General features: G+C 60.3%; 1 protein-coding gene across 3 annotated transcripts in view; it reads left to right on the forward strand.

Moving 5' to 3' along the window:
* The window catches only part of LOC100350928 (inositol-trisphosphate 3-kinase B), a 100,199-nt gene that overhangs the window by 80,753 nt on the left and 5,926 nt on the right, over positions 1-13,520 (forward strand). For all 3 annotated transcript variants that reach the window (XM_008268340.5, XM_089311476.1, XM_070055425.2), the window contains 3 exons: positions 6,586-6,685; positions 7,862-8,075; positions 12,213-12,417. In XM_008268340.5, the coding sequence (XP_008266562.5) occupies positions 6,586-6,685; positions 7,862-8,075; positions 12,213-12,417 (519 nt within the window). The remainder of the gene's footprint in view (positions 1-6,585; positions 6,686-7,861; positions 8,076-12,212; positions 12,418-13,520) is intronic.

Consider the following 13,520-nt stretch of genomic DNA (forward strand, 5'->3'; position numbering starts at 1 on the left):
GGTTTGCCCGTCCACGGCAGTAGGCAGTTTATACCTCATCAGGTTCTCATGGCCGCTGCGTGGCAGGCAGGGCCTGTGCGCTGGTAGCAGCCCCAGTGTACAGATGAGGACCTTAGGCCTGCCTGGCAGCCAGGAGGTGGTAGAGTAGAGTGAGGATTGATTCGAACTCCAGAACCTGAATGGTACTCCATTTGTTCTAGAAACAGAGTCTAGCACCGTGGCCTGCCTTCCAACTCAGAGGCAAAGGGTCCAGGCATTCTGCCCCTGAGTGGGAGAGGTCATTTCAGCCCATGTTTGCAGGGTGGCCAAACAGCCAAGGGCCTCGCGAAGGTGGTGACCAGGGCAGCTGGAGGAAGGGCAGGCTGTCTTGGTATGAACTTGGGGCAGCGAGTAGCTGTCTTCCAGAGGTGCTTCTCTCAAACAGTCCAGGCATGGCTGTGGGTGATGGGGGAGGAATTTGGGGCCCCTGGAGTGATGGAGCAGAGCCTCTGACCAGCTTCCCAGGGGCAGGTGCAGGCCCTCACAGAGGGTGTGCTCAGTGCCTGGCAGGACAGGTCCTTCTCTTCACCCAGAAACCGGCAAACCCAGGGCAGATCTGGGAGGGATCTGTGCCCAGGACGCCTTGGAGACAATGCTAGGCCCAGGGAAGGTTCCCTGAGAGAGAGCTCTGAGCTGCATGCTTAAAAATATGCAAGGGGAGGGTCTGGCAGTGTGGCGGTGGGTTAAGCTTGCAGTGCTGGCATCCCATAGGGGTGCTTGTTCTATCCTGGCTGTTCCACTTCATGTCCAGCTCTCTGCTAATGGCCTGGGAAAACAGTGGACGATGGCTCAAGTGCTTGGACCCCTGAAACCACATAAGAGACCCAGATGAAGCTCTTGGCTTTGTCCTGGCCCAGCCCCAGGCAGTGCAGCCATTTGGGGAGTGAACCAGGGGACGGAAGATTGATCTCTCGCTTGCTCGCTGTCGCTCTGTGTAGCTCTTTGCTTTTCAACTAAATAAATAAATCTATATTTATAAATATAGGTAGGGGAATTAGCTATAAATATAAATACATAAATATAAATATAAATATATGTGGGGGAATTACCTAAGGCCTGTGCACCTGCAGCCATTCTGAGACATCTCTGAGAGCTGGCAGGGCACTCTTGCTAGTGTCAGGGTGTGGCCCAGAGGAGGGTGGTGTGCTAGCAGTTGCCTACCAAACCTCACTGTCCTGAAAGAGTGGGGGGCTAGTGAGAGGCAGCCAGCTCCCTGCATGGATGGGGGTGCCCAGGGATGCTACGCATGCTGCAGCCCTCACAGTGCAGGGAGGCCTTTCTGCCCGCCCACCCCACAGTGCAGAGCCAGCGTTGGTCTGTCAGGCAGAGGAGGCTGGGAAGAAAACAGACTCCCGGGGCACTGCCATGCAGAGGGTGAATGAGGAAAGCGCCAAGGACTGGTCACCACCCGTGCCTCTCCTGCCTGGCCTCTGAGCCCCCCGGGAGAGCCGCAGGCCCCTGAACCTTGAGCCCCTCCCCCACCCCTGTCCTGAGTGCAGTGAGAGTCAGGACACAGGCCTGCAGGTCCTGTGTCACCTGCTACCTCCCAGCAGTGCGTGGCTTCCTGGGCAAGCAGGAGAGCTGTGCAGTCACCTCAAGCATGAAGAGGCTCCGTGGTTGCTTGGTGGCAGATTTTTTTATTCCCACTACGAATCTCTTTCTACATTCTCCAAATATTTTCACTCCTTCACGTCAGGTGCAAGAGAAGGAAACTCTCCAGGGAAGCCTTGGCCACACCAGCGTCTCCAGGCCTCGCTGTCTGGAAGTTTTCTAATCCTTTCCTTCCAGATTTATCAGAGGGAATCAGGCTCCACTTTCGGCTGCTAAGCTGGACTTTGCAGAGCAAGGTCACAGCTGCCACGGGCAGGGGTAACAGGTGCACCAGAAGGCACTGCCTTCCTACAGGTGGAAGACCATGCAAAGCCAACACCAGGGCTTGTTTAACGAGGAGAGCAGTAATGAAGGGAGTGGTCAGCAAGCCCGCAAACCTAAGGGGTTACCTGCCTCGTCCTGTCTTAGCCACCGGCACAGAGTCAAAGTGAAAGCCGGGTGTCTCCAGCCCACCCTTTGCTCGGCGGCCCCAGCTGCCTGGTGCTTTCCCTTCTGCTGTGGTGCTCCTGAGAACAACTCAAGTGAGGAATTCCAGCCATAGGGCCAGAAGCACTGACCGGCTGCACTGAGCTGACACAAGGGGAGCCTGGACCTCGTGGTGCCTGGCCGCTACCCCAGAGCAGTGCCTGAGCAGCCCCGAGATTGGACAGATCTGGAGTTTGGGCAGCCAGCATCCCAGCTCCCCAGTGGGAAGTGCGTTGGGCTAATCCTTCTTGTCCTTGACCAGTCTTCTGTCTCCCTTGCATGCATGGAGAGGACCCTTGCTATCAACAGACACGGAAGATGGTGAATTTGTTTGAGGTTCCCAGTGTGAGCTGGGGCATAGGAAGCAATGACTGGGGGAGATAACTCGCCGAGCCTGGGATTCTTCATTTGCAAAATGGAGAAAGTCCTCAAATCTTCAGTTTGTTGTGGTGGTCAGAACAGGGCCACCGCGCGCCAGCCCCTGCCCCTGTCATAGACTGGGAGCTCAGCCAAGGGTCACAGTGACAGTGCTGGCCAGGGCTGGGGGCGGCGGGGGCTGGTGCATGTGTTTGCAGGGCTGTGGGAGTGAACCCTTCTGTCTCCCACTGAGATAACACAAGCAGTACACCATGGTCCTCAACAGACCTAGGAAGGCCCCCTGGTTGTATCCTCCCAGTAGGCTGGCCCCAGGTCTGCGTGTGAGCAAGCAGCGTGCGGCAGTGGAGCTGGCCAAGGTCAGCCAGCCTCAGGTTCACAGAGAAGGACCCCATGGCCCGGATGGCCAGCAGGAACCTGCCACCCACGTGGAGCTTGGGAGCACTCTGGGAAGGAGCCACAGAGGGTGTCCACACACCCCTGATGACTGGGAGGTGACGAAGGAACAGGGCCCGTGAGTCCGCAGGTGGCCAGCTCTGCCTCCAGCCAGGGGACCGTAGGGCCTTTGCCACGTTACCTTCAAGGCATTTGAAGGCCGCCTTTGTGTTCCCAAAGCTCTGGCTGAGAGGCTGGAGACCCAGGCCTGTGGTGTGGTTTCTGAGAAGTGAGCGAGGTGGCGGCTGGGCAGCTCCCTGGGGATTGGGGAGAGCTCTCTTCTTGCCTTGCTGCCTTGTCACCTGTCAGCTGGGGGAGGAGGCCTCAGGTCCAAGTCTCAGCATGGTGACTTCCTCCAGGGAAGCGCTCAGAGGGAGGCTGTTGGCCTGACCTGTCTTGACCCACAGCCTGGAAAGCTGCCTCTGCCTGGAGCAGGTTTGGCTCCCGAGGCCGGGGTGGTCTCGGGCGTCATCATAAGGGACAGATCTCTGCCATCTCTTCCCACCCTGGAATTTTTCTCTGCTCCTGTGAGCTGGGGCGGAAGGTGGGTCGGCCACTGCAGCCTCCTCTCCGCAGCCGGGGCCTGGAAAGTACTTTTTCTGTTTAAGCTTTGGCAGCCGTGTGGGCACTGCCCGGGTGCTGCTATTTAAAAACCATGGGGAAAACCCCCGTATGCCGCTGCCAGCAGGGTGAAGTCCCAGTGCCATGGCTTTCCTCTCAAGTGGAATATTCCACAGCCCTCCTCCGGGCTAGGCAGCCCTGGGATGGCAGCTCGCTCGTGTGCAGGGCCCCGGTGGCCCGTCCTCTTGGTGAAGAAATGCTTTCTACTGAGGAAGTGTGGAGAGGCAAGTCCCTGGGCCAGATGCCCGTTCCCTCAGATCGCAGCGGCGTTGGCCGCTCCAGCGTCCCCTGGGATCCCTTTCTGACCCTTTGGTCTTTAACCTGGAAGAGAGGCCCAGAAGAACAGCTCTCGGGGATTCAGAAGCCCTGTTAGGCCAGCGGGTCTGACTAGCCTGAAACTGTTAGCTACGGCAACAGCTCCCCTTGGCCCTGACTCACTGTCCTCGGGCTACCTGGAGAGGCACCTGTGCCCCCTCGGAACACAGAGGCCTGGACTCCTGCACACACCTCTGCCGCAACCAGACAGCTTTGTCCCCTGAAAGAAGGACACTGCTACGTACTATTTCTACACTGTCCATTGAGAAAATCGGGGACCCCAAAGAGGGTCGGGCACTGGCTCCCGGGCCAACCCAGCATGACTGCTCCCCTGGGCCAGGCCCTCCGGAGTCCCAGCACCCACAGCTGGCCTGGCCGACTCCCCTCCCCTCAAGCTGTATGCAGCCCCCATCCCAGCAGGCCTGGCATACATAGTCTAGGTCCCTGGGGCTCTGTTGCCCCAACCCCTCACCTGCTGGGTAACACTTTCTCTGCCTCGGGTGGGTGCAGCCTCCACAGGCACCTTCCTTCCAGGTTCACCTGCCTTGTGTGGCACCTCCAGGGCCTTGGGACCTTCCTCCATGGGTGCTCGTTTGCCACCGCTCCTGCTAATAAGATGTGCAGTGCCCCACAGTGGCTGGTGACGGTGGCCCTCTCTAACCATCTCAATGCTCTTGGGGTGGGCAGGTCATTTTCCTGTGTCCTAGAGGGTCCCATCAGCCTCAGGAACCCTTCACCAGACAGACGAGGAAGACGTGAAGCAGGGCACTGGGCCTTCATCTCTGCAGCCCATGCCTATTAAAGTTCACGGCCGGGTAGCGTTTTCTTAGAGAAATCGTTCTGGCTAAAGGGAGAAGATTCTTTTTGAAAGCAGTCGATGAGCCATGGGTTGGGGTGTCCTTGCCAGGGAGACAGAGCTGGACCGAGAGTGCCTTGCCTCCCTCTCCCGCCTCCCCACTCTCACCCCAGACCCTCGTCTCCTGTGCACTGCCTCCGTTGTAGGAGTGTGGCCAGCAGGTGATGACCGGCTGTACGCACTTCTGGACGCACCTTAATGGCTTCCCCAGGAGCTGGGCACGCTGCTGCATGGTCCCTCGTGGAACTAGGTGTTCCCATTGTTGCCCACACGCATTGTCCACCGCCATTGTTCGGGCAGCCTTCTGGGCGTTTAGATAAGAAACTGGGCCTCCTCAACCTTCTTTGGCAGTCTCTGTCGGAAAGATGCAGGAAAACACACTAGTTGCTAAGGGCGGGCCCTGGGTCACCTCCGCCCACCCCTCAGAACAGGGGTGCTCTTGGCGGGAGGCTGAGGGCCTCTGGGGTGGAGATCAAAATGCCCAGGTTCCGGAGGGAGGAGTTCCTCTCCTTAAGTCTCAGCCCAGGGAGGAAAGAAACACAGGAGCCTGATTTCCCCTTGAGATCCAGCAGCCCTCACCGTCCCCCCAGGGCACCAGCTGGGTGCTTTGGAGCCGGGAGTAGGGAGCCGTGGCTTTGGGGTGTCCATGACCTCCCCCGCCCAGCGTCCCCATGCTGCAGAATTCCTTTCCCTTCGTCCCAGCTCAGTGCACCGTGGCTTTGCTAGTCAGAACTCCACCTGCCATCAGCCCAGGTCCTCACTGTGCCCTCAGGGACAAGTGCTTTGGGAGACACTGGTCTTCATCTCTACAGCCACTTCATAAACATCAAGATGTTATTTCCCAACAGAATCCCAACAGGATTCTTTTGAAGTTGGTTGGAGACCTGAGAGTTCCGATCCCAGCCTTGTCATTTAATTCTCGGAGGTGCAGGTGCTACCACATGGAAGTACTAATGCCTGCTTTTTTTTTTTTTTTTTCGTTTTTTTTATTTTTATTTTTTGACAGGCAGAGTGGACAGTGAGAGAGAGAGACAGAGAGAAAGGTCTTCCTTTGCCGTTGGTTCACCCTCCAATGGCCGCCGCGGCCGGCGCGCTGCGGCCGGCGCACTGCGCTGATCCGATGGCAGGAGCCAGGAGCCAGGTGCTTTTCCTGGCCTCCCATGGGGTGCAGGGCCCAAGCACCTGGGCCATCCTCCACCGCACTCCCGGGCCACAGCAGAGGGCTGGCCTGGAAGAGGGGCAACCGGGACAGAATCCGGCGCCCCAACCAGGACTAGAACCCGGTGTGCCGGCGCCGCTAGGCGGAGGATTAGCCTAGTGAGCCGCGGCGCCGGCCCCTAATGCCTGCTTAACACACTTGCTGTAGAAGTAAAACAAGATTCCCAGAAACTCCGTGTTCCCTCTCTGCTCTTCCTCCCCGCCCCCCCGCCCCCCCATGCACTGGTGGGCCTGGCTGCTTTTATGTGACAAGCTCTAGAGAAGGAAAAGCGCAGTGAACAGGAGAGCTGTGGCCCCTCTCACCAGTGTGCATTGAGCCGTGGGAGGAGCTGCTGTCACAGGGAACTCCCTGCCACGCACTGGCAGAGGTGCCCTTGTTGCCTCTGCAAACCGGTCACGTGGTGACCCATTGCGGCTGGTGGCTGCAGTCATTGTGGGAGGGCCATTGGTCTTCCAAACAGGCAAGTCGCTCTGCCAAGTCCAGGAGTACCCACTAGTCCCAAGAGCCTGGTGGGCTGGCCACGTGCCCCTCGCCAGACAGACAAGGGAACAGGCCACGGGGCAGTGAGTTCCCTCGCCTGGACGCTGTCCTAAGCAGAACGTGGAGGAGGGCGGTCTAACGCAGAGCTCTTTGTCTGCTTGTTTTCTAGAGCAAATCATGGAGGAAAATCAAAAACATGGTGCACTGGTCTCCCTTCGTCATGTCCTTCAAGAAGAAGTACCCCTGGATCCAGCTGGCGGGACACGCAGGTAGACGCGGCCTCCCAGCTTTCGCCCAGGGTGAAGGTGCTCCTGGGCCTGCCCAGGCCAGCAGCAGGGGAGGGCCTGGTCCCGGACGCTCCAGAAGATGAAGGTTGCAGCTGCTCTCTCAGACCTGTGCCCCCTGCCGGTGCAACCCCCACCTCTGTCCCCGTCTCTGCCTCTTCCAGACCCTTTCTCCCGCTCTCAGTCTCGCCTCCAGTTGAACTCAATGAAATAGATGCTACCGCTCTGCAGAGGTGCCCACCGTTCTACCCTGGACAGAAAGGGACAAAGCTAACCACTTTATTGGGCGCTTACTGTATGCCTGCATTGCCATGGCCACTCACCCCCCCAGGAACCGTGAGAGGAGACACCATTTGGATGCTGGTTGGACGGTGGCTATGGCTCCAGGGCATCTCCAGTCCAGCCATCAGTGACAGAGGAGGAGGGGCATCTGGAGCCAAAACCCCAGTCTCATCTAGTCTGCTTATAGGCCCCTTGGGCAGGCCTTGTCCTCTGAGACATTTCAGTGACTGACCATGGACTTGGCCTTCATGACGTCATTGGCCTGCGAGTTCGCTTCAGGCCAGCACAGGGTCTGATGTCTTTTCTGTCCCCTGCCCTTTTGGCCCAGGCCCAGGGGTGGCCATGTGAGGGTATGGCCTGGAAGGAGCACTCCCCGGACAGGCTGAGCCTTGGAGCCCCCTTTCTTAGTCTGCTCCATGTCCCCTGTCCTGTCCTATCAGGGCTGCGGCACTGACACTGGAGACTCAAGGAAGCAGGTTGATGATGATGGGGTGGGGTTGGCCCTGGGGACACAGAGGCAGGAATAGGTCCCCGCACTGTGCTCTGCTCTGCCGCCTGTCCCTGGAAGCCCTGCAGCCGCAACCTGTGTCCTCCATCTTTAGATGAGGGCCCTGGGCTCAAGAAAGTCAGGAACCAGCCCAGTAGGCAGTGAGTGGGGCAGTGCTGGGAGGGGCAGGGACTTGAACCCACTCTGCTTAAACTGCTCAGTCCACAGCAGGGCCTGGGGCGTACCTGGCCCCAGACTTAGCCAGAGCGGCAGCATCCACAGGGAGGCCCAGGCACTTGGGCTGAGGGGGCTGTCAGGTGGACCAGAGAGCATGGCGCCTCTGCCTGCCGAACACAGCTGGGACCCAGGGCCTCCTCCCTCTCGCTCTGCAGGAAGCTTCAAGGCGGCCGCCAATGGCAGGATCCTGAAGAAGCACTGTGAGTCGGAGCAGCGCTGCCTGGACCGGCTGATGACCGACGTGCTGCGGCCCTTTGTACCTGCCTACCATGGGGACGTGGTCAAGGACGGGGAGCGCTACAACCAGATGGACGACCTGCTGGCCGACTTTGACTCCCCATGTGTGATGGACTGCAAGATGGGCATCAGGTGAGCCGTGCCCCTCCCACCTCACCCCGGCACCATACGGCTGACAGCCAGGCCACGTGCAGCTTCCGGGAGGCTTCGGGGTCTGTGTGACAAGCCAGAACCCGCCTCTCTCCCCAGGCATCTCCTGTTATGTACAGGGGGTATAGGGACCCTGGCCTTGCTTGCGACAGCCCCTGCCTTCTCTGTTGCCCTGAGGTGAGTAGGGGCCAGTAGCAAATGCAGCCAGGGCAGGGGGCCCCACTGGAGGCTGGGATTGCACAGGGCGAATACTGGGTCAAGAGGTAGCAAGATGGTGACTTTCTGCTGGTGAGCTGCAGGGGTTGGAGAGGCACAGAGGCCTCGTCAGTGTCACAGCGCCAGTGAGAGTGGAGAGAGCTGCCTCGTGGAACGGACAGACTTGTTCCTGCTGCGAGAGTACAGTCGAGGAGAGAGGGCCCAGGAGCACAAGCGACGCCAGCGATGCACACTGGCTGTTGCCCATCACGGGTGGGCCTGGGGGTGGGGCAGCCTGGTTGGCAGGGCATGGGAGGGCACTCCAGGGACCCAGAACTGGGAGTAGCAAGTGGGCTTGTGTGCAGAACTGGCTCCCATCCCCCAGTTTGCAGCTTTAGGGCCTGGCATCTGGCCTGAGAGAAAAGCAGGAGAGGCAGGAAGAGGAGAAAGGAAGAGCGAGCAGGAGGTGGGCAGACAACAGAGGGGCACTGAGGCCCAGCCCGGCTCTGCCTGGGCCCCCATCTTGGCCACAGCATTTTCTCGTCCCTTCTCAGGCCCTGCGTGGCCGCTCCATCCCAAGAGCCACTCACGTGGCGCCTTCTCCCCTGCAGAGAGGGTTGGTGACACCTCTGCCGCCGTGGCCCCAGTGCAGTGCAGGTGCTGTGCTCCCCGCTGACAGCCCGGCTGGGGCTGCAGGTTCTCCGTGCGGCCCGCATGGCTGGCGTGGGAGCCAAGCTCTGGGAAGCAGAGCTCAGAACAGAAGACTCCATCTGTTTTCCATGGTTTAATCAGCTTATTTCTTATGTGAAGAGAACAGGAGAGAGGGAGTGGAGTGTGTTGAGAGAGACAGAGAAAGAGGCCAGCAGCAAAGTGGCCCCATCAGCCTGTTTGCCCCTTCCTTCCTCACCCATCACGGGAGCTCTGTCGCGTGCCAGACCTGTCAGTGAGGGCTGGGCACGTCTGGACCACTGCTCCCTCAGGCCTGTCCCCAGTCCCTTTAGCCACCATGTGGCCACCGCTCTTATGCAGAGCCTTATTTCTGCCCCCCGGAAGACCCTCCCCTGCACACCGGGGTGAGCCCCCTCAACAGGAGCCCAGCCCTTCCTCCCAACCTGGATAGCGGTAGAGGGAGGTTCAAGTTTCAGCTCCAACAAGCAGAGAAGATTTCACTCGGTGTTCACTTGGATGCCCCAGTGAGTAACGAGTGTGTGGCCCGTTGCTCCCAGAAGTCTGCAGCCCCTAGGATGCACTACTTCGCACCAAGCCCAGGGCCAGGCTGCCCATGTACCTGCCTGCTCCCCAAGAGGCTGCCGTGGACGGGAGCTTGGTCCCCACCCTGGGGCTGCCTCCCAGCCAGGTTGGACAGCTTCTCTCCCGTTGCACCCAGAGTGCGAGGGTGAGACACATTTAGCCCAGTCCTGGCTGGCAGCCGGCAGCTGAGGGAGTAGAGGAGAGAGGGGTACAGGTGGAAGGCAAGAGGGAAGTCTCCCCAGAGCCAGGGTCCACCTGGTCCCACCTGCCCTGCACCTGGATCCTAGGGACCGTGGTGCTACAGCTCCACGCCAGGTGCCATGCCTCCGTTGCCTTATCCTGCTGCGTTCCCCCAGAAGTGGGAGACGGGTCACATTCCTGTTGCAAGCAGGAGGATCCTGATCCTGAGAGGCTCAGTGAATCTCCAGGGCCACCAGCCAGGCAGAGGTGCAGTGCAGATGTGCACCCAACCTGCCCACAGCCCGCACTCCCACAGAGCAGGTCTCGCTGCTGTGCTGGGCCTGGGCTGCCAACTGAGGCCTTTGGCCAAATACAGTGGTCCAGCACTCTCCGAGCTTCTCCCCAGGCCAGCAGTCCATGGTCACCCCCAGAGTGTAGCCCATCCTTGCCAGAGGGAGGAGGCTGGAGCCCAGGGCCACCGCCAACCCTGAGTCCCAAGGCACAGATGGTAGTGTCTTAAAGGAGGGACTTTGGGGCCCCAGTGACACAGGACGTGGGCTTGTACTGCTCTGCCGGGTGTTCTTAGGTTTGTGACTTGATGCCGAACGCCAGCAGTGTCTTCCTCACATCCCAGCCTGAGGCTGGGGGTAGAGGCGCCCATCTCCAGCACTGCTCCCCTCTGCAAGCTCTGGGTGACTTTGGTCTGCCACCTGCTGGCTCCCCGCCCCCCAGGCTTGTGGCCTCCCAGAGAGGAGCACTTCCTGACCTGGTCTTGTCACCTCCTCTGACACAGCACAGTGCCCCCCACAGGGGAGTTGGGCCAGCCAGGTCTCTGGCCCTCTGTATGGGACGGGGCAGCCTGGGGAAGCTCTGGGCTCACATGCCCCTGGTCAATAGACCCCACCATCCAGCTGGTGACCCCTCAGGGCATCTCTTCTTTGGCCTCCTTCCTCTTGGAGTGAGTGAGCATGCCCACATTGAGCTGTTCTTGGAGAAAAGCCCTTGTGGGAAAGAATCTGACTTTGAAGTCTGCATCCTGTTTGAGCAGCTCCTGAGACCTCTTTGCAGAAGTGAGCCAGCCCTCTGCCCTGTAGGCCCCTGCAGCACACCTGGGGGCAGTGGCAGAGCCCCTGCCTGGCAGGGCTGCCCTTCCCCTGCTGCCCAGCATGCACACCGATCCATACCGGCCCTGTTGTCAAGGACCTGGCTCTGCCTGCACCGTGGTGTGTTGTGCGTGTGCAAACATGTAGGTGTGCCTGGGTTCCTGCATATGCACACGAGTGCCTAAGAGGTAATGCCTCCTCCTCAGTCTTCAGCCACTCCCAGAAGATCCTAAACAACCAGGCCAAAGTTCATATTCAGAGATTTGGGGGCTTTTCTTCCTCCTTCTTTGAGGGCAAATAGCCATTGATAGTGCTTTCTGCAACCTTGTCATTTTTAAGACATCGTGGGTTTTTGTTCAGCTTATTTTGGGTCCCAAACCAGCAGCTTGGAGAAGTGTTGGAGCAGGGGCTGGGGTCAGGTGGGGGGTGGGGCCTTTGTGGCCAGCTTGCGCCCACGCAGGGCGCAAGGAAGAACTTCCCCATCCTGCAGCTGACACGGCCGATTTCCATCTCCCAAAGGGTGATGGGCAGTGTCTGAGCCCCTGTGGGGGAAGAGGGGGCGTTGGAAAGGGAGCAGAGAGGAGGGGAGGACTGAGTCATCCCCCTTGGGTTTGGAGGGGGTGGTAGGAGGCAGTTGGGGGAAGCTTGGCAGGGGGTCAGGGTGGGAGGGTGGCCTCACAGGCCAGGGCCAGCAGTTCAGCCATGGGCACCCTGCCCACTTCCCTTCTCCAGCACCAGGGGGTCCCACCAGTTCAGCCAGCAGGCCCACCTGCTCGTGTGGTGTGCAGGGCTGGGAGGCAGCTTGCTGTGGTGCATGTACTCAGGTTGCTGGGCTGGGGGCTCAGGGAGGTGGAGGCCTGGTGTGGACAGGGTTGTGTGAGCTGGGGAAGTGTGTGGGATAGAGCAGAGGCCGAGGAACCCCAGGCCTCAGCATGCCTGTGGGCTGCTGCAGCCAGCACTGTGGGCCCTCAGGGCTGCTGCTGGCCCAGCCTTGCGCTCAGGAACTGTCCCCTCTTTGCAAAGAGCTGCATTCATCTAGGGACAGGGCCGGGGGGGGGGGGGGGACAGATGCTCTGCAGCCCACACAGGCGTTGGCTTTGGAAGCCTTTGCTTTCTGGAGGCTCCCAGGCAGCCCAGGGGCCACAGTGGGGGCCCTGAGCAGCCCCTGACCCGGTACTCACTCGCCCAGCATACACACAGCAGGAGGAGCAGGACAAGCCCCAGAGCAGCCACCTCCTTCCCCCTCCTGCTGGCCCCTGGGGGGTGGGAGGGGCTGAAGGAAGGGTCCCATCTCAGGAGCCTCTGGGGCTGGGCCAGGCCCGCGGAGATCTGGAGATGAGGGTGCTCCGATCCAGCCTGCAGCCCTCATGTTGCCTCACCTCCCACGCAGGACCTACCTAGAGGAGGAGCTGACCAAAGCCCGGAAGAAGCCCAGCCTGCGGAAGGACATGTACCAGAAGATGATCGAGGTGGACCCCGAGGCCCCGACCGAGGAGGAGAAGGCCCAGCGCGCCGTGACCAAGCCGCGGTACATGCAGTGGAGGGAGACCATCAGCTCCACGGCCACCCTCGGCTTCAGGATCGAGGGCATCAAGGTGAGGCCAGTAGCTGGCCCCCAGTGAAGGGGGGTGTCTCCTCACCAACGTCTATCCCAGGGGCCCTGGCTGCTCTCAGAGCCTCAGAGGATACAGGCAGTTGGCCCTCAGGGACAAGCAGGTATTTGGAGACACTAGCCCATTCCTCCAACTGAGGCCCAAGTGGGCTGACCCCACGAGGGACCCCCAGCCCTGCCCAGCACTCAGCCCTCTGTTGAGGACTCTCCACTTACCCAGCCCATGTCTGCCAGACAGAAGCCAGCTTGGGGACTGCCACCGGGGAACTGGCTGGCTGGGTCTGTGCCCGTGAGCTGGAGTAGCGAGGAGATGCAGGGTGGGAAGCAGGGACGCTGGCCACCGTGCCATCCATGCTGTGGTCCCTTGACGGCCTTGCTCTTTCCTCTCCAGCCCCTTAAGAGTCTTCAGATATCATTCCCTGTCCCCAGGCTCCTGCACACCCCTTGCTGTTGGAGCTGCAGGGGACAGAGCCAGTGGTGGTCCCTGCAGGGGCCTGGGGCAGCCAGCCCAGAGACCCACCTTCCCTCGCAGGAGCTAGCAGCAGCGGCTGGCAACACTGCCCCCAGGGTTGTTCGCGGCTCGCTGCCCGAGGGGTGCTGGGCTGGCTTTGCAAGCCCGGGGCTGAGAATGCTGTTTGCCCCGTCCTTGCCTGGGAAACCAGCCTTTGGCTGGCCTGCTCCTCTTGCTGCTCATTTTCCTTCCTCTGCTGTTGGAAAGAGCTCATGTTCCCTGCACCTGCCCTCCCGAGCACGCGTGCCTGGGTGCCTGGTGCCTGGGCGCTGTCCAGCTGCAGGAGAGGCCAGCAGCCCGTCTTTTCCCCTAGGGAGAAGCCGCTGTCTCCCTGATTTCCCGCCCCTCTCCTGCTGTGGTTCCCAGGGAGGCCGGAGGAGGGCTCGGCCTGAGGACTGCTGCCCGCCCACCCGCCTGCCCGGCGCCGGCCCCTCGTGCACTGCAGGGTTCCCCATCTGTGCCTGCATCCCAGACAGTCACAGCGAAGTCGTAGCTTCCACTAACCCCCAGCCTAGAGTGGACCGACGCAAGTGCCGACTCCTGGGGCCCTCTCCTTTGTCACCCTTTGTCCCTGA

This window comes from Oryctolagus cuniculus, chromosome 13 (assembly GCF_051225735.1).
Source record: "Oryctolagus cuniculus isolate XC-2025 breed Fujian yellow rabbit chromosome 13, ASM5122573v1, whole genome shotgun sequence".
Taxonomy (NCBI): domain Eukaryota; kingdom Metazoa; phylum Chordata; class Mammalia; order Lagomorpha; family Leporidae; genus Oryctolagus; species Oryctolagus cuniculus.